The following is a 25,273-nucleotide window of genomic DNA, read 5'->3' on the forward strand; positions in this document are numbered from 1 at the left end:
ACCCCAGCAGCAATGTGGGGGGGGGAGAGAATTTAATTTAAAGTCAGTGGGCCACGGATAACAGGAAGAGCCTTGGTGGAGATTAAACAACGTGAAAGTCTGGGTAGAAGTAAGCGCCCCGATGTTAGGATCGGATTCGATAGTTACCAGCAGAAACAGAGTTCTACAAATTAGGGGTAAGGCCGGTAAAAGCTGGAAATTTCAACTGGGCTTCTGGTGGGGCTCCCTGACATTGATGCAGCGCAGGGCTGAATGAGATCCCATGAGAGAGCAGGTGCGGAGTTACATAAGTATGTATATATAATAATGGTAACGGTGTACATCAATTCTTTTAGCATTGAACTTTGTGAAGACCGTTCTGAGCAGTTCTTTTTTCCTTTGTTCTCGGGTGTGTGGGCAAAATTGGCTTGGCCAAACTTCCTAAGTTGCCCCCAGAAGCCGCCTTCCAGTGATTGCTGTAAAAACTGAGTGGTTTGCTGGGCATTAGAGGGTAGAGAGATATTGTTCATTGGCGGAAGGGTCGAGAACCAAAGGCGACATAAGAGCAAACTTTTTTATGCAGCGAGTGGTTAGGATCTGGAATGCACTGCCTGAAAGGGTGTGAAGGCAAATTCAATCACTGCTTTCAAAAGGGAGTTGGGTAAGTGCTTGAAGAAAAAAGAATTGCAGGGCTGCGGGGAAAGGGCGAAGTCGTGGGCCTGGTTGAGATGCTCCTGCAGAGAGCTGGCACAGGCTTGACGGGCCAAATGGCCTCCTTCTAGGCTGTAACCATTCTATGATTTTATAATTAAGAGTTCATGCATAGTATGGGGTTGGGGTCACCTTTAATGGGGGGTTTTGACAATACACATTGACCAGATTTATTGAATACAGGGAAATTCTTATTCTTTTGTTGGAAGGGTAGGAAATTGCTACTTTTTCCTGTACAGGCCTCATGTGGGTCGCATATCTACACAGCTGGGTGATCTGCTCCATTGTCACCCATCATCATAGGCAGTCCCTCGAAATCGAGGAAGACTTGCTTCCACTCTAAAAGTGAGTTCTCAGGTGACTGTACAGTCCAATATGGGAATTACAGTCTCTGTCACAGGTGGGACAGACAGTGGTTGAAGAAAGGGGTGGGTGGGACTGATTTGCCGCACGCTCCTTCCGCTATCAGCGCTTTTTTTGTGCATGCTCTCGGTGATGAGATTTAGGGCGGTCTTTGGCCAGGGACTCCCAGGTGTCAGTGGCGATGTTGCATTTTATTAAGGAGGCTTTGAGGGTGTCCTTGAAACCTGCTCCAGGCCTCCGATGGCGATATTCAGATGGTTGCCAACAGGTGCTGGACATGAGCAGCTTCATGACAATTCTGTCACTTCATCTCCTTGCACACCTTCCCCCCCCTCACCATGAAGTGGTCCTGAATGAAGACCAGGTATGTTCCTACAGCAATGTGATGCCAAGACTAAAAAACTCAATGGAGTGGGTATGAGCCTCTTCCTATCAGACAACATAATCTCGGTTGACACTTCAGTGTTCTCCTTTGGATGAGACTTTAAAGTCCCATCTGTTTATTCCAGTGATTCTGGTGGATATTAAAGATTCCATGGCTCTATTTGAAGAGGAACAGGTCAGTGTTCCGGCCAACAATCGATACCACCAGAGATGGATTAACTGGTTGGTGCATATATAAGTGCTGTCACATTTGCCTACCCTATCGAACAGCGGTGACTGCAATGTGAAGGGCTTTGAGACATTTCAGCAGACATGACATGCCACCATATCAATTCAAATTCCCTTTTTTCCTACTATATCCTGTGGCTTATTTATGGTACATTGTGAATGAATAATGATCCTGCATTATATCTGGTGACTATATCTGCTCAAGGAGTGCTTGATGCTGACAATAAATATAAAGTGGAGAAGCATTCCATTCCCTGACACTGCTATTCCTCAATATGATGGGTACATTTTGTTCTTGAACAACTTTAGCTTTGTGGAGAAAAAAAACCTGCAGAACAGAAGATGTAAGGATAACCATGAATCTGTTTTAATTGCTCTGGGATTACTGTAGATAGCTCAACTACATTAACCGATACATGCGCAATGGGTTGATAGGCTTCCTTCAATACTGAAATTCCAATGATTTTATAACTTGTGTATTTATAAGTTTGACCTTACCTACATAATATTTTGTGTTTCACTCTAATTTCATCACAATGGGCTTAATGAAACTAGTTTGATAACTTGGCCAAAAGAACATAAGAAATAGGAACAGGAGTAGACCATACGGCCCCTCGAGCCTGCTCCGCCATTTAATATCATGGCTGATCTGATCATGGACTCAGCTCCACTTCCCTGCTCGCTCCTCATAACCCCTTATCCCCTTATCGATTAAGAATGTCTATTTCTGTCTTAAATTTATTCAATGTCCCAGCTTCCACAGCTCTCTTGAGGCAGCAAATTTCACAGATTCACAACCCTCTGAGAAAAGAAATTTCTCCTCATCTCAGTTTTAAATGGGCAGCCCCTTATTCTAAGATCATGCCCATCAGTGGAAACATCCTCTCTGCATCCACCCTGTCAAGCCCCCTCATAATCTCGATAAGACCACCTCTCATTCTTCTGAATTCCAATGAGTGGAGGCCCAGCCTACTCAACCTTTCCTCATAAGTCAACCCCCTCATCCCCGGAATCAACCTAGTGAACCTTCTCTGAACTGCCTCCAAAGCAAGTATATCTTTTCGTAAATATGGAAACCAAAACTGCATGCAGTATTCCAGCTGTGGCCTCACCAATACCTTATATAGCTCGAATAAGACTTCCCTGCTTTTGTACTCCATCCCCTTTGCAATAAAGGTCAAGATACCATTGGCCTTCCTGATCACTTGCTGTACCTATCTGTTATGTTCATATTAAAGTAATGTAACTGAGTACTGTAGACGTGAGTAAGTGTGACCTTAGTTCCTTGACGTGATCATGGAGATCAAGGTGGACAAGAGAGAGCCTTGTTTTGAGAGCCTTTTCATGAGCAGCTCAGCCGGGGAAACCCTGGTGAGCGAGTGGGGTCTGGTGCGGTAGCTGAGCAGGACTCGTGACAGGCGGGTCTGCAGGGAGCCTTCCGACATGCGTTTCAAGCTTTGCTTGATGGTTTGGACTGCCAGTTCTGCCTGGCCGTTGGATGCGGGCTTGAACGGGGCAGATGTGACGTGTTTGATCCCATTGTAGGTCATGAATTCCTTGAATTCAGCACTGGTGAAGCACGGCCCATTGTCGCCGACAAGGACATCAGGCAGGCCGTGCGTGGCAAACATGGCTCATAGGCTTTTGATGGGGGCAGTTCTCGTGCTCACAGACATTACACACTCAATCCATTTTGAATAAGCATCCACAACAACTAAAAACATTTTGCTTAGAAACGGGCCAGCAAAGTCAACGTGGATCCTAGACCACGGTTTGGAGGGCCATGACCACAAACTTAGCGGTGCCTCCCTGGGGGCATTGCTTAGTTGAGAGCAAGTGTTGCATTGGCGCATGCAAGACTCCAAATCTGAGTTGATGCTGTCATGTATTTAACTGTCATTGTAACCCATGTATAAACTGACCTAAGTTGTACACTGTGAGAACATTGACCACTAGGTGGTGAACTTGTGGGAGACACTCCTAACCTGGACTTTCAGGTATAAAAGGGGAAGCTCCACCCACCTTCATTACTTCAGTGCTGGCAAATAAAGGTTACTGGTCACAGAGTGACTTTCTCTCAAGTATGGGCCTCGTGTGCATTTATACTGTATAGTAAGAACATATCAGATGATGGGCCATCACACATGGGATCTGGCTGTAGCTTTCATCATTACTGTGCCTGGGTGGGTACTGTGTAGGTCGCGTATGAACATTTGCCTGCCTTTCTTAGGCAAAACCACGCGATTACCCCACAAAAGACAGTCTGCCTGTATGGACATTTTGTCTTTGCGCCGCTGGAATGGCTTGATCTCTTCATGCATCTCCGCTGGAACGCTGGACCAGCTCCCATGGAGGACACACTTTTTTACAAGGGACAGTAAAGGATCCTGGCTGGTCCAGGTCCTGATCTGGCGGGCCGTAACGGGTGACTTTACGATTTCATCAAGAGCAAATCTGCTGGCTGTGCCAATTCCACCCTGGTGGTGGGCAATGGTAGCCGACTGAGAGCATCAGCGCAGTTCTCTGTGCCTGGTCTGTGGCGGATTACATAGTTATATACAGACAGCATGAGTGCCCTTCTTTGGATGCGAGGAGAGGCATTGGTATTAATCCCTTTGCTCTCTGAGAATAGTGATATGAGCGGCTTATGATCAGTTTTTAACTCAAACCTAAGACCAAACAGATACTGGTGCATTTTATTTACCCCGTAAGCACGTGCCAGAGCTTCTTTTTCAATCATGCTGTAGGCCCTTTCGGCCTTGGACAAACTCCTGGACGCATAGGCGACCGATTGCAATGTTCGCGATTCGTTTGCTTGTAACACACACCCGACCCCGTACGAAGACGCATCGCAAGCTAGCACTAAACGTTTACATGGGTCATACAGAACAAGCAGTTTGTTGGAACATAACAGATTTCTAGCTTTCTCAAAAGCAACCTCTTGTGATTTCTCCCATACCCTGTCATCTCCCTTGCATAGCAACTCATGTAGAGCTTTTAGCAAGGTGCTTAACCCGGGTAGGAAATAACCAAAATAATTGAGGAGTCCCAGGAATGACCGCAGCTCCCTCACATTCTGTGGCCTCGGCACATTCTTGATGGCCTCCATCTTGGTGTCTGATGCCGTCTGCCGATTCTTCTCCCTAAGAACGCTACCTCTGGCGCCAGGAAAACACACTTCGAGCATTTCAACCTGAGTCCCACACGATCTAGCCGACTTAGAACCTCTTCCAGGTTCTTCAAATATTCGATGGTGTCCTGACCTGTGATCAATATGTCGTCCTGGAAAACCACGGTGCGCGGGACCGACTTTAGCAGGCTCTCAATGTTCCTTTGAAAAATAGCTGCGGCCGATCGAATCCCAAATGCGCATCTATTGTAGATGAACAGAACTTTGTGCGTGTTGATGCAGGTGAGGCCTTTCAAAGATTCCACCAGCTCCTGCATCATGTAGGCAGAGGTCAGGTCCAATTTGGTGAACGTCTTCCCTATTGCCAGCGTCGCAAATAGGTTGTCTGTCTTGGGTAGCGGGTACTGGTTCTGCAGCGAAAAACAGTTAATTTTTACTTTATAGTCCCCACAAATTCTGACCGTGCCATCGCCCTTGAGGACTGGAACAATCGGACTGGCTCACTCGTTGAACTCCACCGGCGCGATGATGCCCTCTCATTGCAGCCTGTCTAGCTCGATCTCCACTTTCTCTCGCATCATATATGGCACCGCCCGTGCCTTGCGTTGGATGGGTCGTGTACCGGGAACCAGGTGGATCTTCGCACCTGAGAAACTTCCGATGCCTGGCTCAAATAACGACGGAAACTTGCTCAGAACCTGGGCACATGAGGCATCGTTGATGGACGAGAGCGCTCAGATGTCGTCCCAGTTCCAGCGGATTTTTGCCAGCCAGCTTCTGCCGAATAGTGTGGGGCCATCTCCTGGTACAATCCATAGTGGGAGTTCATGCACTGCTCCATCATAGGAGACTTTTACTGCTGCACTGCCAATTACAGGGATCAGCTCTTTAGTTAAGTTTTCAGCTTGGTGTGAATGGGGCTCAGCTTGGGCCTGTGTGCCTTGTTGCACCACAGCCTGTCGAAGGCCTTTGTGCTCATGATAGACTGACTAGCACCCGTGACCAGTTCCATGGATACTGGAATTCCATTCAGTTCGACTTTTAACATGATCGGTGGACATTTCGTGGTGAAGGTGTATACCCCATACACTTCTGCCTCCTCGGTTTGAGTCTCTAGTTCAATTTGATCCGCCATGGATCGGTCTTCCTCTGCAACGTGGTGGTTTAACATAGAAACATAGAAACATAGAAATATAGAAAATAGGTGCAGGAGTAGGCCATTCGGCCCTTCGAGCCTGCACCGCCATTCAATAAGATCATGGCTGATCATTCCCTCAGTACCCTTTTCCTGCTTTCTCTCCATACCCCTTGATCCCCTTAGCCGTAAGGACCATATCTAACTCCCTCTTGAATATATCCAATGAACTGGCATCAGCAACTCTCTGCGGCAGGGAATTCCATAAGTTTTGCAGCTCGTCTGCACACTCGCTGGAGGTGTCTCATTGTTCCACAGCCTTTGCACGCATAGTGTTTAAAGCGGCATTGATGGACTCGATGATCGCCTCCGTACCGCCAACAAGGTGTCAATTGCCTCGCATTAACGCTTGATGGCGGACTCTGGGTCATCTGAGGTCGTGCAACTGCAGGCTTGTACGTTCTGCCATATGCATTCCTGCCTGAAAATTACGTTACTTTGTGTACAGTACTTGCCAAAACCTCTTTATGCTGCGAAATTTGTTTGATGTTATCGCTGATAGACATAAATGACTGGGCTATCGTTATGGCTTTGCTCAGGTTCGGTGTTTCAACAGTCAATAGTTTGCGAAGGATAACCTCATGGCCAATGCCATGCACAAAATGTCTCTTGGCATTTGTTCCAGGAATCCATCGAATTCGCAATGTCCTGCAAGGTGCCTTAGTTCGGCAATGTAGCTCACCACTTCCTGGCCTTTAGACCGTTGACATGTATAAAATCGATACCTTGCCATCAGAATGCTCTCCTTCGGATTTAGGTGCTCCCGGACCAACGTACACAGTTCTTCATATGATTTGGCTGTTGGTTTCACCGGAGCGAGAAAATTCTTCATGAGGCCATAGGTTGTTGCCCCACAGACGGTGAAGAGGATCGCCCTTCTTTTGGCAGCGTTCTCGTCCCCTTCCAGCTCGTTGGCCATGAAGTATTGGCTGAGTCGCTCCACGAAGGCCTCCCAATTGTCCCCTTCTGAGAATTTCTCCAGGATACCAACAGTTCTCTGCATTTTCGCGTGATGGTTCGTTATCTCATCACCAATTGTTATGTTCATACTAAAGTAATGTAACTGAGTACTGTAGACATGAGTAAGTGTGATCTTAATTCCTTTATTCGAACTCCAACGTGCCAGTACAGCATGGGAGGCCTGCTTATAGACAGTGCTCCCAAGGGATGCTAGGGTCCCTTAGGACTCCAACAGGTTCGCCCTCTGGTGGCGTTATAATACTGGTTACATAAGGTTGAATACATAACACTATCCTTTTGTGTTTCATGCACAAATACCCCCAGGTCCCGCTGTACTGCGGCACTTTGCAATCTTTCTCCATTTAAATAATAACTTGCTCTTTGATTTTTTTTCTGCCAAAGTGCATGACCTCACACTTTCCAACACTATACTCCATCTGCCACATTTTTGTCCACTCACTTAGCCTGACTATGTCCTTTTGCAGATGTTTTGTGTCCTCCTCACTTATTGCTTTTCCTCCCATTACTCAGATGTTGGTTCCTTGCTCATGAGTTGCACAGTTAATCTCACTCATTGAGACAGAAATCATTCTGGATGTGGTTTTACTCAGAATTCTGGACAGAGTGTTACAGTGAGGGGGGATATTAACAAAAGTATGTTTTATATGGTTTCGATATTAGAAAATAAGCTGTAAATAACATGAGTCATGTTAGAGTAGATTGCTAGATGGTGTTTCATATGGTTTCCCGAGTGGAGAAGGATCCATGAACAGTCCATTTATAATGTCATAGTGAAGGGGGTGTTGTTGAGTGTTTTATCTTCTGAAAAGAAACCTCAAGAATGTGTGCATGCATGGTAAAAGCTGTTCAAGGATGCATATGCAAGAGGACAATGAACAGTTTTATATGTTACAATGTGCCATATTACCTCCATATCAAATTGATGAACTACAAGTAATGTGGAAATTGACACAAGGCAAATGACATGACATAATATAACCTAACAGTGCATGTGGTTGCCACCTCTATGCCATGCTAAGTACCATTCCTATCCTTTGTTGAGTCGCAGTCTTTTTCTAGGTGTCAATTTTCTAACCATATCCTTCCTATTCAGAATTTATCATGGACCAACTTAACTGCTTCATCTTTTGGAGGCCATTCAGCTGTTTCTTATGTTGCACCACAACAATGTTTATTTATATAGAGCCTTTAATGTAATAAAATGTCCCAAGGCGCTTCACGGGAGTGTCATGAAACAAAATTTAACACTGAGCCACATAAGGAGAAATTAGGGCAGATGACCAAAAGCCTGATCAAGAGATAGGTTTTAAGGAGCATCTTGGCATCCATCGTAATAATGGAACGCATTTATTGTTCATGTTCTCTTAGCCTAGCTCCAAGGAAGTCCAAGAATGTTATTTAATAAATTGTTGAAGCAATATATGCAATTCGCTCTGTGGATCCCAGTCATTCATTCCTGTAGCTTTGAATTTAGACACTACTTATTGGCAATTTGAGACTTATTTGGAATAAGTCACATTTGTCAAGTGAGTTCTCTTGTAACTCATCACTTGATGGTGTGATTCTTAAATGCTGCATGGGTGTGGTAAACTCCCATGCAGCATTTAAGGTTACAGATTGGTGGCAATTATATATTTTCTGTATGCATAAAGTCATTTAAAAACCCACTCGGGTGATCTCAACCCTTTGGTCGAGAAATTCGGGAGCGTCCCATATTTTGGAAGGAGGGGTAACACCTCGTAAGGTGCGAGACTTTGCGGCAGGTGCAGAAGTCTCGCCCCTTGCGATAAATTGGGTTACCGCCCCCGAAGGGAAGTGGAGTGCTAAATCAAGCGCTCCACTTCCTTCCTGGGGCGGGAGCATGGGGGCACGGATCAGCAGCACTACGCACTGGGCCGCGTAGAGCTGCCGTGTATGGGGGGCTCGTCCCTGAATTAAAGGAAAGGGCCAAAGCTGCATACTCTGCATATTGGGAACCCACCTACCTGGACCACCGGGGAGCAGGGGTGCCGCCAATCACTCAAGCAGAGTGCCGGGCCAAGCGATCGCGGCTCGGACCCCACGTCCAAAGCGGCACCTGTGCAGAAAAGAAAAATGGAGATTTTCTTTCAGGTACAGCAGGCCACCTCGCCTTTAAATTTCGCCCTGCTAGCGGCTGATCCCCCGGTACGTGGTCCCTGAAGCTGTCGCTGTCATTGCCCGGCGCAGCTTCAGGGGGCGATACCCAATTTAGGGTCCGGGAAGATGCGCACGGCAATGACATCACAATCTCCGGGCGCGGGAGATCGGGGCGCAACGCCGTAGTGCCGCCGCTGAATTCCTGCCAAATTTAGCGGGAGTCGTTAACGGCAGTGCTAACAGGAGGCGCAAATTACTCCAATTTCTACCCATTTATGTTTCCAGGCCTGAACAGCTAACTGAGAGAGTCAGTAACTTGCCTGTTCTGTGCTTTAGAGAGACTGAAAATGTTAAGAGCATAAAAATTGCCATGTTTCTAAATGAGTTGAGTCTCCGGGAAGAGGTATCTTGGATGAAACATTAGGTATAATAACTAACCTTCTGCTAAGGATTTCCAATAGTGGCTGGGGCAAAAACTAAAGAGACTCTCTATGTTTTGACACCATTCTGGACCTCATAATCCTCCTGAAATCGCCACAGTGGCAGAACGCAAAGACTTAATATTAAGTATTGGGGGAAAGGCCACTTATTGGATGGGATACTTAAGAAAAGTCTTTGTCCACGCTTGATAGATGCCTGATATTGGCTGCCTAGCCAGGCGTGAAACTGTGCATAGTTTGACTGTGAGGTATTCCTCTGCAGGAGAGGAAGCAGTTCGTTCGGAAGACCGTTCATCCATTGGATGCTCAAGTGGTTAGTCTCCAAGTAACACATAAGCATGATCTTAGCCAAAAGGATCGCTTCTCGGCCTTTTGGCTAAGATCATGCGTAACTGACCTGACAGGGGAGTAACCATGACCCCAACGTGGTTCTCCCTGGATCAGGAAGGTGATTCTCCTATGCTTTTTGGAAATAGGAGGTGGGTGGGGTGGCTTGACCCATCCACCTCCACGGAGGTATGTGGGGGGCCTGACCCATCCACCTCCATGGCACGAATCTGGTATTGCAGTACTTCCAGGAACGGTGCAGTGGCTCTAGGCCTTTTGGCTAAGAGCATTGGCGCAGAGTGATCCTTGATGTGTGCAAGGTGACCTCTGGCGTTTGTGATTTGACAAAGAATTGGAAAGATTGGCAACGAATAAAAAAAAACACACATACTCTCTGGAGAGGAACGGGGGTGGTAGAAAGAATCTAATATGAGAGAGAAATTCCTTCCAGAAATAGGGCATGGAAAAAGTAATGAATGGACATTTTTGCGATTTTAGAAAAAGTTACAACTTCTGTTGAGAATTAAAAACAAGTTATTGACCATGTCAATGCGCAATAGTCATCCTTCTTTAACAGTCTGGGGAAATTAGACCCAGTAATGTCGGGCATATTTATGCTTGGGATCAAATTTACCGTCGGAAGCCATAATTTAAAAAAAAGACTTCTTCACCTGGCAATAGTGGTAACGAAAAATTGCACTGACTCAGCAATTTGAAACCTAATGCAATGAATTGGCAAAGAAGAATTTTGAAAGTCATCATGACACAATCAGTGGAAATGTAGTCATTTCTTCCTCATTTAGTTAAAAAATAACTCATTCTCAGTAGAGTACACCATCATCATCATCATAGGCAGTCCCTCGAAATCGAGGAAGACTTGCTTCCACTCTAAAAATGAGTTCTCAGATGACTGTACAGTCCAATATGGGAATTATAGTCTCTGTCACAGGTGGGATAGACAGTCGGTGAAGGAAAGGGAGGGTGGGGAGTCTGGTTTGCTGCACGCTCCTTCCGCTGCCTGCGCTTGTTTAGTTCCCGGGCACCGATGACAGTGTGATCTGTCGCTGTTGGAGTTGTCCATGAGGGTCCTGAAGTTCCAGGTCCCGAACTTCATTTTGAAGGGTGGAAGATGCCTGTGCGTGAGTTCTTTTAACGTGGGGTGGCCGTTGCACAACGGCTCCCACACGGGCTTAGCAGAGCAAGCTCTTGGTCCAGTGGTAAGGGGGTCCACGACGACTGGAGACCAGGCACTGCTGTATGAGCCTAGTTGCTTACGACGGGATGTGAGCCGTAATCTCGGCACTGAGCAGCATCCTTCGGTGAGGTGGTGAGAAAACCGAGGCCTGGCTGAGGGCAGGCATTGGGATGGTCAGAGGTCCATTTTGTGGAAGGAGGAGAGGTCAGAGTGGCTACAGCCATTGTGCACACACGTGCTCGACAGAGACTCCACCGTTGAGTAGGGCCAGTGACCAGGGGAGAACATTGCTGGAGGAATGAAGGCCAGGACATTGCCGGAGGGATGTAGGCCCGAATGTCACCGGTGGGTGGAAGTCCCAAACGTCGCCGGAGGGAGGCAGTCCCGAACGTCGCCGGTGGAGTGAAGGTCAGAACGTCACTGGTGGCGTGAAGGCCCGAACGTCGCCGATGGAGTGAAGGCCCGAACGTCGCCGGTGGAGTGAAGGCCCGAATGTTGGTGGTGTAGTGAAGGTCTGAACCTTGGCGGTGGAGTGAAGGCCCGAACGTCGCCGATGGAGTGAAGGCCCGAACGTCGCCGGTAGAGTGAAGGCCTGAACGTTGGTGGTGTAGTGAAGGCCTGAACCTTGGCGGTGGAGTGAAGGCCCGAACGTCGCCGGTGGAGTGAAGGCCTGAACCTTGGCGGTGGAGTGAAGGCCCGAACGTCGCCGATGGAGTGAAGGCCCGAACGTCGCTGGTGGAGTGAAGGTCAGAACGTCGCCGGTGGAGTGAAGGCCCGAACGTCGCCGATGGAGTGAAGGCCCGAACGTCGCTGGTGGAGTGAAGGTCAGAACGTCACTGGTGGAGTGAAGGCCCGAACGTCGCCGATGGAGTGAAGGCCCGAACGTCGCTGGTGGAGTGAAGGTCAGAACCTCGCCGGTGGAGTGAAGGCCCGAACGTCGCCGATGGAGTGAAGGCCCGAACGTCGCTGGTGGAGTGAAGGTCAGAACGTCACTGGTGGCGTGAAGGCCCGAACGTCGCCGATGGAGTGAAGGCCCGAACGTCGCCGGTGGAGTGAAACCCTGAACCTTGGCGGTGGAGTGAAGGCCCGAACGTCGCCGATGGAGTGAAGGCCCGAACGTCGTCGGTGGAGTGAAGGTCAGAACGTCACTGGTGGAGTGAAGGCCCGAACATCGCCGATGGAGTGAAGGCCCGAACGTTGGTGGTGGAGTGAAGGCCCGAACCTTGCCGGTGGAGTGAAGGCCTGAATGTCGCCGGTGGAGTGAAGGCCCGAACGTTGGTGGTGGAGTGAAGGCCTGAACGTCGCCGGTGGAGTGAAGGCCTGAACGTCGCCGGTGGAGTGAAGGCCTGAACGTCGCCGATGGAGTGAAGGCCCGAACGTTGGTGGTGGAGTGAAGGCCTGAACGTCGCCGGTGGAGTGAAGGCCTGAACGTCGCCGATGGAGTGAAGGCCCGAACGTTGGTGGTGGAGTGAAGGCCTGAACGTCACTGGTGGAGTGAAGGCCTGAACGTCGCCGGTGGAGTGAAGGCCTGAATGTCGCCGATGGAGTGAAGGCCTGAATGTCGCCGGTGGAGTGAAGGCCTGAATGTCGCCGATGGAGTGAAGGCCTGAATGTCGCCGATGGAGTGAAGGCCTGAACGTCGCCGGTGGAGTGAAGGCCCGAACGTTGGTGGTGGAGTGAAGGCCCGAACCTTGGCGATGGAGTGAAGGCCCGAACATCGCCGGTAAAGTGAAGGCCCGAACGTCAGCGGTGGAGTGAAGGCCCGAAGCAGGGAAGGCTCATGCGTGAAGGCGAGGTGTGAAGGTAGGGCCAAAACCTGTGGTTGGAGCTGGTCGGAGCCTCACCGCCGTTGAGAGTGCAGTCGGCCTCTAACTCTCCAGTCAGTCCAAATGGCCTCCTCTGGTGTAATGTATGCAACTGTGAAGATGCTCACAGGTTTTTGGAGCTGTTGCATTATGAATGGCTTAGCCAGTCACGTGATGTTCACAAGACCCCAATAAAACCTCAGTCAGTTGAGTCTAGGTCATTCGCGATCAGGTATGCAATTGTGAGCCCAGTGGTTGAATTGGTAATGTGTAGTGTGATTGTTTAACCTTTGTTAATAAACCAACTAGTTCTTAATAGCAATGTGTTGCTATGAATTCTTAAGCAAAGAACCCATGAAGCAAATACATTACATTTGGTAAGACACAAAAAAGCCATCTGTGAACTAATCACAACTGGCTCATAAATACTGGCCAGTTCACAAATACAAGAAACAATTCTATAACATGCAGGCGCACTAGATTATTACTCTGTTTATAAACATGCGAAATCCTGAGAATACATTTTCCTTATCCCTATTTTTGTATTTTCCTCTATTTGGTTCCTTGCACCCCACAGTGCAGGCTCCTTGACTGGGTCACCTTCTAGGCCTCTTACCGCTGTGTTGTGGCCTAAATAGATTGAAAATGCTAAGCGCCTAAGAAATATGGCCAGTGTATTAGGTCATAAGAATTATTTGAGAATCCATCCAATAATTTATCTTTAATTTTGAAATATTTCATGAAAGTTTCATGGTTTTGGAGGATGGTGGTGAGGTTCCCCAATCCCCCCTCCAAATTTTGGTAGGATTTTTTGCAGTCAACTCCCAAAATGGGGTAGGAGATTTCACTGTGCATTTGTGCATTTAAATCATAAAACAGGCTTACGGAATTTGTGATGCTTAGAGCACAGAGGAAATCTTCCCTCTATGTTTTCATTGCTTCTCAAAAATCTACAAAATCTTTCAAGGAATTTCTGATGGTGACTTCTGCTTCTACCTGATAACCTCAATCAATGTGTTTTTTCAAAGATCGACAAAATATATTTAATTACTTAATGGCATACATTAATAACCAATAATCAATATTCTAATTTAATTCTTCCATTTATATAATGCTACATCACATTGAAATCTCTCAAAGTACTTCATGTCAAAGAGAATGTTCATAATTCTGCCCAACATTATTAAAGGTAAATAAGTCAAGGTAAACAAAAAGAACCAGTATTTTATAACAGTGTACGTAACTTAAGATAAATAAAAGATAATGACATGGTACAAGAGAGTGCTTCACTAGCATGCTGACTGAATCTGAATGGATTTTTTACCTGGATCCTCAGTGCGCACAAGGTAAATACAGATGAGTAGGGCTACTGATTTAGTGAGAGATTCTGGGATCGTTGCCAGTCTTTTGGGAAGCACATTCTGCAATTCCATCCATTTGCAGTGATTGAACAAGTTGAATCTGATTTTAATTACATTGCATTCTGAGATTCTTACCACGATCTTGGGGATTAAATTCTGTAATGCCATCCATCTTTCCATGAAACCCATAAATTGGTGGCCTTGAGGATGAAGAAGGTCATTTCTGTTGTGTGCGTTCAGCTAGTTCTTTATCTTGGCTCATCCATCCAGAAAAAAACCTACATTGCCCATCACTTTATCCAAATATATCTTGAACGAATCTAAGGTTTTAGTCTCTTGACAGGAAGAAATTCTTTCTGACATCTGTTTTAAGATGTAATTAAAAATTTTTTAGCCCATGCCTTGCTCTCATGTCTGGGTTCAGTTGGACAAATTACTTTATCTATGCCATCTTGTATACTTTTTTAAGGCCCCACTCAGTCAATTCCTTTAAAGTCTAAGTAGCCCAGTTTCTTCAGTCTTCCCTCCTAACTCATTCCTTGGATGCCAGGAATCAGCATTATGTCTCTTTTCTGCATCGTCTCTATAATGTGAATTAAAAAAAAAATCTCTTGATGAATAAAACTGAACACAATATTCAAGGGGCTGTCTGACCAGAGCACTATACAGTTTTAGTATGGCATCTTTTGACGTGCTCAACTGAGCTAGCAATGTAGTATAGCATCCTGTTCCACTGCAATATGACATTTCAATGCCATCTACTACCAACTACAGAGTCCATGAAAATTTGCCTTTAGCAATTTCAACACCAAGCTCCCAACCCCCTCACAAACATATTTATGATCTGCATTTTTCTGCAATATAATAGTACCTTGGACTTGGCTCACCACCACTTCTCAAGGGCAATTAGGGATGGGCAATAAATGCTGGTCTTGCTATCCCATGAACGAATGAAAACAAAAATCTGCCGCTGCTCTTCCCATTTACAGATCTTGTATAACTCTATTTGTAGCATTTAAATTCAATTATATAAATCTGGAATTAAAAATCTCGTGTCAATAATGTTGACCATGAAACTATCAAATTGTCGGAAAAACCCAACTGCTTCACTAATGTCCTTTAGGGAAGGAAATTTGCTGTACTTACGGTCTGGCCTATATGTGACTCCAGACCCACAGCAATGTACTTGATTCTTAACTGCCCCCTGAGATAGCATCGCAAGCCAGTCAATTGTACCAACCGCCACAACAAAGTCAGCACTGTGGGAGTACCTTCACCACATGGACTGCAGTGGTTCAAGAAGGCGGCTCACCACCACTTTCTCAAGGGCAATTCAGGATGGGCCGTAAATGTCGGCCTTGCCAGTAATGCCCACATTCCTTGAATGAATAAAAAATAAATTCTGGCTGCTTTCTTTGACTACTCTGCCTGTTCTCCCCCCTCCCCCACCCCCCCATCCCCCCAGCCACAGTTTAGAATTGGTTATGAATTTGACCAGTATGCATTGGGTTTCTGAATCCAAATTGTTGATGTATACTCGCAACAATACAGTCCTGTGCAGAACTGTAAGAACTTCTGAGATATGAGTCTAGAACTTAAACCAAGATGTGTACCAATTCTGGAACTAGCTGCTAGGAGGCAAGGCTTGAGATGTTTCCCAAGTAAATGCAACATAGGACAGGAAGCATGAAATGCAGTAGATACAAGCTAGGCTAACAGGCATAGAAACATGTCTTCCAGACACCACTGGAGTTCCTGTGTCTACCCCTACACCCCCGCCAAGAAGTAATTATTTCTCATCAAATGCAAGCAATGGTAAACATTACTGAATAATAACTAGTAATGGAACTGATTCCCAGCACTACAACTGCAGTTCACCTCCGTTCAGCCCGTAAGCGTGACCCTGAGCTTCTGGTCGCCTGTCACTTTAATTCTATGCTCTACTCCCAATCTGATCTCTCTGTCCTACACTGATCCAATGAAGCTCAATGCAAGCTCAAGGAACAGCTTATCTTTTGTTTAGGTACTTTACAGCCTTCTGCACTCAAACATCGAGTTCAACAATTTCAAACCATAACCTCTGCACATATTTTTTTTCTTTTTTTACTTTTTCTCTTTCCCACCGCAGCCGTTGATGATTCTGCCATTTACACCCTACCTAGACTCATCTTTTCATAGAATCATAGAAATTTACGGCACGGAAGGGGGCCATTTCAGCCCATCGTGTCCGTGTCGGTCGACAAATAGCTATCCAACCTAATCCCACTTTCCAGCTCTTGGTCTGTTGCCCTGCAGGTTAGAGCACTTCAAGTGCACATCCAAGCACCCCTTAAATGTGGTGAGGGTTTCTGCCTCTACCATCGTTTCAGGCAGTGAGTTCCAGACCCCAACCACCCTCTGGTGAAGAAATTTCCCGTCATATCTCCTCTAACCTCTTACCAATTACTTAAATTGATATCCCCTGGTTGTTGCCCGTCTGCTAAGGGAAATAGGTCCTTCCTGTCCACTCTATCTTGGGCCCTCATCATTTTAAATACCTCAATGAGGACACCCCTCAGCCTCCTCTGTTCCACGCAAAACAAACCCAGCCTTTTCAATCTTTCCTCATAGCTAAAATTTTCCAGACCAGGCAGCATCCTCGTAAATCTCCTCTGTACCCTCTCCAGTGAAATCACATCTTTCCTGTAATGAGGTAACCAGAAGTGCACGCAGTACTCTAGCTGTGGTCTTACTAGTGTTTCATAGAGTTCAAGCATAACCTCCTTGCTCTTATATTCTATGCCTCGACTAATAAAGGCAAGTATTCCACCTTACTACCTGGCCTGCTACTTTCAGGGATCTGTGGACCTGCACTCCAAGGTCCCTTTGTTCCTCTACACTTCTCAGTGTCCTATCATTTAATGTATAGTCCCTTGCCTTGTTAGCCCTCCACAAATGCACTACCTCACACTTCTCTGGATTGAACTCCATTTGCCACTGTTCTGCCTACCTGACCAGTTCATTGATAACCTCCTGCAGCTTTCTTCTTCATTATCAATCTATTTTCAGCCTATTTTCATTATCAGCCTATTTTTGTATCATCTGCAAACTTCGTAATCAAACCCCCTATATTCAAGTCCAAATCATTGATATATACCACAAAAAGCAAGGGACTTAGTACTGATCCCTGCGGAATCCCACTAGAAACATCCTGCCAGTCACAAAAACGCCCATCAACCATTACCCTTTGCTTCCTGCCTCTGAGCCAATTTTGGATCCAACTTGCCACTTTGCCCTGGATCCCAGAGACTTTTACTTTCGTAACCAGTCTGCCATGTGGGACCTTATCAAAAGCCTTGCTAAAATCCATATACACTACATCAAATGCACTACCCTCATCGACCCTCCGTGTTACCTCTTCACTTAACAAATCCATGCTGACTGTCCTTGATCAATCCGTGGCTTTCTAAATGAAGACTTATCCTGTCCCTCAGAATTTTTTCCAATAATTTTCCCACCACCGAGCCTGTAATTACTCGGTCTCTCCCTTTCTCCCTTCTTAAACAATGGTACAACATTAGCAGTCCTCCAGTCCTCTGGCACTACACCTATAGTCAGAGAGGATTGGAAAATGATTGTTAGAGCCTCTGCTATTTCCTCCTTTACTTCACTTAACAGCCTGGGATACATTTCATCCGGGCCTGGGGATTTATCCACTTTCAAAGTTGTTAAGCCCCTTAATACTTCCTCTCTCACTATGTTTAGATAAGAACATAAGAAATAGGAACAGGAGTAGACCATACGGCCCCTCGAGCCTGCTTCACCATTTTATACGATCATGGCTGATCTGATCATGGACTCAGCTCCACTTCCCCGCCCGTTCCCCATAACCCCTTATCCCCTTATCATTTAAGAAACTGTCTATTTCTGTCTTAAATTTATTCAATGTCCCAGCTTCCACAGCTCTCTGAGGCAGCGAATTCCACAGATTAACAACCCTCTGAAAGAAGAAATTTCTCCTCGTCTCTGTTTATTTCATCTAATATTTCACACTCCTCTTCCCTGGTTGCAATGTCTGCATCGCCCCTTTCTTTTGTGAAAACAGGCGCAAAGTATTCATTCAGAACCATAACCACGTCTTCCGCCTCCACACACAGATCACCTTTTTGATCTCTAATAGACCCTACTCTTTCTCTAGTTATCCTCTAGCTCTTAATGTATTTATAAAACATCTTTGGGATTTCCTTGATTTTACTTGCCAACATTTTTCATGCTCTCTCTTTGCATTCCTGATGCATTCCTAATGTCCTTTTTAGAATCTATATTAACGACTTGGAAGAAGGGACCGAGTGTAACGTAGCCAAGTTTGCTGACGATACAAAGATGGGAGGAAAATCAATGTGTGAGGAGGACACACAAAATCTGCAAAAGGACATAGACAGGCTAAGTGAGTGGGCAAAAATTTGGCAGATGAGTATAATGTTGGAAAGTGTGAAGTCGTGCACTTTGGCAGAAAAAAAATCAAAGAGCAAGTTATTATTTAAATGGAGAAAGATTGTAAAGTGCTGCAGTACAGCAGGACCTGGGAGTACTTGTGCATGAAACACAAAAGTTTAGTATGCAGGTACAGTAAGTGATCAGGAAGGCCAATGGAATCTTGGCCTTTATTGCAAAGGGGATGGAGTATAAAAGCAGGGAAGTCTTGCTACAGTTATACAGGGTATTGGTGAGACCACACCTGGAATACTGCGTGCAGTTTTGGATTCCATATTTACGAAAGGATATATTTGCTTTGGAGGCAGTTCAGAGAAGGTTCACTAGGTTGATTCCGGAGATGAGGGGGTTGACTTATGAGGAAAGGTTGAGTAGGTTGGGCCTCTACTCATTGTAATTCAGAAGATTGAGAGGTGATCTTATCGAAACGTATAAGATTATGAGGGGACTTGACAAGGTAGATGCAGAGAGAATGTTTCCACTGATGGGGGAGACTAGAACTAGGGGGCATAATCTTAGAATAAGGAGCCGCCCATTTAAAACTGAGATGAGGAGAAATTTATTTTCTCAGAGAGTTGTGGATCTGTGGAATTTGCTGCCCCAGAGAGCTGTGGAAGTTGGGACATTGAATAAATTTAAGACAGAGATAGACAGTTTCTTAATCAATAAGGGAATAAGGGGTTATGTGGAGTGGGATGGAAAGTGGACCTGAGTCCATGATCAGATCAGCCATGATCGTATTAAATGGCAGAGCAGGCTCGAGGGGTCGTATGGCCAATCCTGCTCCTATTTCTTATGTTCTTATGTTAATTGCACCCCTTTCTATACTCTCTAGACTTTCTGCCGTATTGAGCCCACGGTATCTGTCATAAGCCTCCCTTTTTTTCTTTATCCTACCTCGTATGTCCCTTGACATCCAGAGGGCTCTAGACTTGTTAGTCCCATCCTTTTTCTTTAAGGGAACATACTTGCTCTGACCCTCAGGATCTCCTTCTTGAATGCTTCCCACTACTCTGACACTGATTTACCTTCAAGTAGCTGTTTCCAGCCCACTATGGCTAAATCACCTCTCAGTTTAGCAAAGTTAGATTTTCCACAATTGAGAACTTTTATTCCTGGTTGATCTTCGTCCTTTTGCATAACTACCTGAAATCTAACTGAATTGTGATCACTAACACCGAAATGCTCTCCCACTGCTACCCCTTCCACCCTTTTGTTTCTTAACTTGGCCCATTACCATTTCCTTTTGCCTCGCACCATTATCCCTTTTGTCATTTAATCTCTTCTGCCTTCCTCTAACTTTTTCCAGTTCTGATGAACCTTAACTCTGTTTCTCTCTACAGATGCTGCCTGACCTGCTGAGTATTTCCAGCATTTATGTTTTTAGTGCAATGTTTTCTTTTTTTGAAGGCAGTGTTTACTTTTCGATAGTGCACTGTGAATTGTTTAAAGCTGCGAAGGAATAATTTAGTAACAGACCAGGAGCGGGGGACCCTGCAGAAGACAAAACATTCGCACAGATCAGCACATTGGCACAGAATTAATTGCACAATTTTGCCCTCTCCTCTGTACATGATAAAGGCTGTTAGAGTTCATTGCTTTCACTTCAGAGAGATATTGGTTATTTTCAAAGTCCAAACAGCTAGTTTATTATGGAAACATAGAAACATAGAAAATAGGTGCAGGAGTAGGCCATTCGGCCCTTCTAGCCTGCACCGCCATTCAATGAGTTCATAGCTGAACATGCAACTTCAGTACCCCATTCCTGCTTTCTCACCATACCCCTTGATCCCCTTAGTAGTAAGGACTACATCTAACACTTTTTTGAATATATTTAGTGAATTGGCCTCAACAACTTTCTGTGGTAGAGAATTCCACAGATTCACCACTCTCTGGGTGAAGAAGTTCCTCCTCATCTTGGTCCTAAATGGCTTACCCTTTATCCTTAGACTGTGACCCCTCGTTCTGGACTTCCCCAACATTGGGAACATTCTTCCTGCATCTAACCTGTCTAAACCCGTCAGAATTTTAAACGTTTCTATGAGGTCCCCTCTCATTCTTCTGAACTCCAGTGAATACAAGCCCAGTTGATCCAGTCTTTCTTGATATGTCAGTCCCACCATCCCGGGAATCAGTCTGGTGAACCTTCGCTGCACTCCCTCAATAGCAAGAATATCCTTCCTCAGGTTAAGAGACCAAAACTGTACACAATACTCTAGGTGTGGCCTCAACAATGCCCTGTACAACTGTAGCAACACCTCCCTGCCCCTGTACTCAAATCCCCTCGCTATGAAGGCCAACATGCCATTTGCTTTCTTAACCGCCTGCTGTACCTGCATGCCAACCTTCAATGACTGATGTACCATGACACCCAGGTCTTGTTGCACCTCCCCTTTTCCTAATCTGTCACCATTCAGATAATAGTCTGTCTCTCTGTTTTTACCACCAAAGTGGATAACCTCACATTTATCCACATTATACTTCATCTGCCATGCATTTGCCCACTCACCTAACCTATCCAAGTCACTCTGCAGCCTCATAGCATCCTCCTCGCAGCTCACACTGCCACCTAACTTAGCGTCATCCACAAATTTGGTGATACTACATTTAATCCCCTCGTCTAAATCATTAATGTACAGCGTAAACAACTGGGGCCCCAGCACAGAACCTTGCGGTACCCCACTAGTCACCGCCTGCCATTCTGAAAAGTACCCATTTACTCCTACTCTTTGCTTCCTGTCTGACAACCAGTTCTCAATCCATGTCAGCACACTACCCCCAATCCCTTGTACTTTAACTTTGCACATTAATCTTTTGTGTGGGACCTTGTCGAAAGCCTTCTGAAAGTCCAAATATACCACATCAACTGGTTCTCCCTTGTCCACTTTACTGGAAACATCCTCAAAAAATTCTAGAAGATTTGTCAAGCATGATTTCCCTTTCACAAATCCATGTTGACTTGGACCTATCATGTCACCCTTTCCAAATGCGCTGCTATGACATCTTTAATAATTGATTCCATCATCTTACCCACTACCGATGTCAGGCTTACCGGTCTATAATTCCCTGTTTTCTCTCTCCCTCCTTTTTTAAAAAGTGGGGTTACATTGGCTACCCTCCACTCGATAGGAACTAATCCAGAGTCAATGGAATGTTGGAAAATGACTGTCAATGCATCCGCTATTTCCAAGGCCACCTCCTTAAGTACTCTGGGATGCAGTCCATCAGGCCCTGGGGATTTATTGGCCTTCAAACCCATTAATTTCCCCAACACAATTTCCCGACTAATAAGGATTTCCCTCAGTTCCTCCTCCTTACTAGAACCTCTGACCCCTCTTATATCCGGAAGGTTGTTAGTGTCCTCCTTAGTGAATACCGAACCAAAGTACTTGTTCAATTGGTCCGCCATTTCTTTGTTCCCCGTTATGACTTCCCCTGATTTTGACTGCAGGGGACCTACGTTTGTCTTCACTAACCTTTTTCTCTTTACATATCTATAGAAACTTTTGCAATCCGTCTTAATGTTCCCTGCAAGCTTCTTCTCGTACTCCATTTTCCCTGCCCTAATCAAACCCTTTGTCCTCCTCTGCTGAGTTCTAAATTTCTCCCAGTCTCCGGGTTCACTGCTATTTCTGGCCAATTTGTATGCCACTTCCTTGGCTTTAATACTATCCCTGATTTCCCTTGATAGCCACGGTTGATCCACCTTCCCTTTTTTATTTTTACGACAGATAGGAATGTACAATTGTTGTAGTTCATCCATGCGGTCTCTAAATGTCTGCCCTGCCCATCCACAGTCAACCCCTTAAGTATCATTCGCCAATCAATCCTAGCTAATTCATGCCTCATACCTTCAAAGTTACCCTTCTTTAAGTTCTGGACCATGGTCTCTGAATTAACTGTTTCATTCTCCATCCTAATGTAGAATTCCACCATATTATGGTCACTCTTCCCCAAGGGGCCTCGCACAACGGTATTGCTAATTAATCCTCTCTCATTAGACAACACCCAGTCTAAGATGGCCTCCCCCCTAGTTGGTTCCTCGACATATTGGTCTGGAAAACCATCCCTTATGCACTCCAGGAAATCCTCCTCCACCGTATTGCTTCCAGTTTGGTTAGCCCAATCTATGTGCATATTAAAGTCACCCATTATAACTGCTGCACCCTTATTGCATGCACCCCTAATTTCCTGTTTGATGCCCTCCCCAACGTTACTACTACTGTTTGGAGGTCTGTACACAACTCCCACTAACGTTTTTTGCCCTTTGGTGTTCTGCAGTTCTACCCATATAGATTCCACATCATCCAAGCTAATGTCCATTCTAACTATTGCATTAATCTCTTCTTTAACCAGCAATGCTACCCCACCTCCTTTTCCTTTTATTCTATCCTTCCTGAATGTTGAATAACCCTGGATGTTGAGTTCCCAGCCCTGATTATCCTGGAGCCACGTCTCCGTAATCCCAATCACATCATATTTGTTAACATCTATTTGCACAGTTAATTCATCTACCTTATTACGGATACTCCTTGCATTAAGACACAAAGCCTTCAGACTTGTTTTTTTAACACCCTTTTTCCTTTTAGAATTTTGCTGTACAGTGGCCCTTTTTATTTTTTGTCTTGGGTTTCGCTGCCCTCCACTTTTCCTCATCTCCTTTCTGTCTTTTGCTTTTGTCTCCTTTTTGTTTCCCTCTGTCTCCCTGCATTGATTCCCATCCCCCTGCCATATTAGTTTAACTCCTCCCCAACAGCACTAGCAAACACTCCCCCTAGGACATTGGTTCCGGTCCTGCCCAGTTGCAGACTGTCCGCTTTGTACTGGTCCCACCTCCCCCAGAACCGGTTCCAATGCCCCAGGAATTTGAATCCCTCCCTGCTGCACCACTGCTCAAGCCACGTATTCATCTGCGCTATCCTGCGATTCCTACTCTGACTATCACGTGGCACTGGTAGCAATCCCGAGATTACTACTTTTGAGGTCCTACTTTTTAATTTAGCTCCTAGCTCCTTAAATTCGTTTCGTAGGACCTCATCCCTTTTTTTACCTATGTCGTTGGTACCAATGTGCACCATTATAAATCGGTTTGATGTACTGCAGCCAGACACGGAGCAGGGATTAATTTAAAATTTAGAGGGCACTTTATTATTTTGCCATTACTGTTGGGGAATATGCAACATGAGAAAGGTGTATTTGAGGTGGGGAGGGAGGGGGGGGGGGGGGTGGTTACAGAGTAGAGGAAGCCTTTCACATGGAAGTAAGATAAATTGCCCACTTCAGAATGAAAGAAACACTGAGTCACCCTTTTCTTGCGGTGTGCTGTAATCATTAACCACTCCAGAGTGTATGAGACTTGTTCTTAGTAACAGTCGCTCAACAAATGTGTTAATAAGTTCTACAGAGACAAGGCAGTAGATTGGATTAGTGACAACTGCATGTCGAGGTGATTTTCTGGGATTGCCTCTGTATTGATTTAACTAAAACCTATGGCTGTGGCAGCGGAGTTGTGTGTCTAGGGGGAATGGAAGGGTTCAGAAGGCACAGGGGTTTGGTAAGCTCCTGGTCTATGTAGCATTGTTAGAAGGACGTGTTTATTTGTACTGTAAAGATGGCCGCCCATTGTCTCTGATTGGTCCTCTTGGAGGATAAGTCACACTCTAATGTTTCTCTGGAATGTGTAACTGGAACCGCCCAGCCCAAGTTCTAACTGACTTCACAAATTTTAACTCGATGCACTTTGAAGCCACAGAGAATACATCTCCCCAGAAGCCATCATGTGCCAGCCGAAGTCCCTTGCCCCAGCGTAAGTGCATGACCCCCTTCCCCCCGCTATAGATAGGGCATTGTGTGCGGATTGTTAACAGGTTTATTGGGTACGAAGTGAATAATGACAGTGTCGTGACTTCTGGATTAGAAGAATCTCTCTTCCCTCCGATCCCCCACCCAGTCTCTCTCTTCACCCCACCCTGTCTCTCTCTACCCTCCCCCCCATGTCTCTCTCCCCCCCCACCCCTCAGGCTCTCTCTCCCCTCCAGACTCGCTCTTCCCCCTCCCCAACTCACTCTTTCTCTCCCCCCAGCCAAGCTCTCTCTTCCCCCCCCAAAGCTCTCTCTCCCCCCCCCCGAAGCTCTCTCCCCCCACCAAAGCACTCTCACCCCCCCACCCCCGAAGCACTCTCACCCCCCCTCCGAAGAACTCTCACTCCCCCTCCCCAAGCACTCTCTCTCTTTCTCTTTCTCCCAAAGCTCTCTCTCCCCTCATCCCCCAAAACTCTCTCTCTCCTCCCCCCCAAGCTCTTTCTCCCCTCCCCCCAAGCTCTCTCTTCCCTCTCCCACCCAAGCTCTCTCTCCCATCCCCCAAGCTCTCCATAGATGCCCCCCCCTCCCCGAAGCTCTCTATCTTCCCCCTTGCCGACCGCCGCCTCTGTGGCTCAGCTCTTTCTCCCCGCCGGCCGATTCTTTCCCCACCCAGCCGTCCCTCTGCCCGTCCAGCTGCCTGAGGATCAGCAAGTTTGGTCCGTCGGCAGGCTCTCGGAGGATCAGCAGCACATGCGGTTGGACTAATTCCGGTTCGGGGCCAC

The 25,273-nt window shown here is 46.1% G+C and overlaps 1 protein-coding gene and 1 pseudogene across 3 annotated transcripts in view; both read left to right on the forward strand.

The window, feature by feature from the left end:
- The window catches only part of LOC139276923 (monocarboxylate transporter 5-like), an 82,297-nt gene that overhangs the window by 384 nt on the left and 56,640 nt on the right, over positions 1-25,273 (forward strand). The window contains exon 1 of one of the 3 annotated variants that reach the window (XM_070894920.1): positions 212-274. The exons of the other annotated variants lie outside the window; for them this stretch is intronic. Coding sequence (XP_070751021.1) covers positions 253-274 — 22 coding nt within the window. The 5' untranslated portion in view covers positions 212-252. Of the gene's footprint in view, positions 1-211; positions 275-25,273 lie in introns of those variants that run through there. 3 annotated transcript variants of the gene reach the window in all.
- LOC139277753 (U2 spliceosomal RNA) lies at positions 9,886-10,123 on the forward strand (annotated as a pseudogene).

This window comes from Pristiophorus japonicus, chromosome 12 (genome assembly GCF_044704955.1).
Source record: "Pristiophorus japonicus isolate sPriJap1 chromosome 12, sPriJap1.hap1, whole genome shotgun sequence".
Lineage (NCBI taxonomy): Eukaryota > Metazoa > Chordata > Chondrichthyes > Pristiophoridae > Pristiophorus > Pristiophorus japonicus.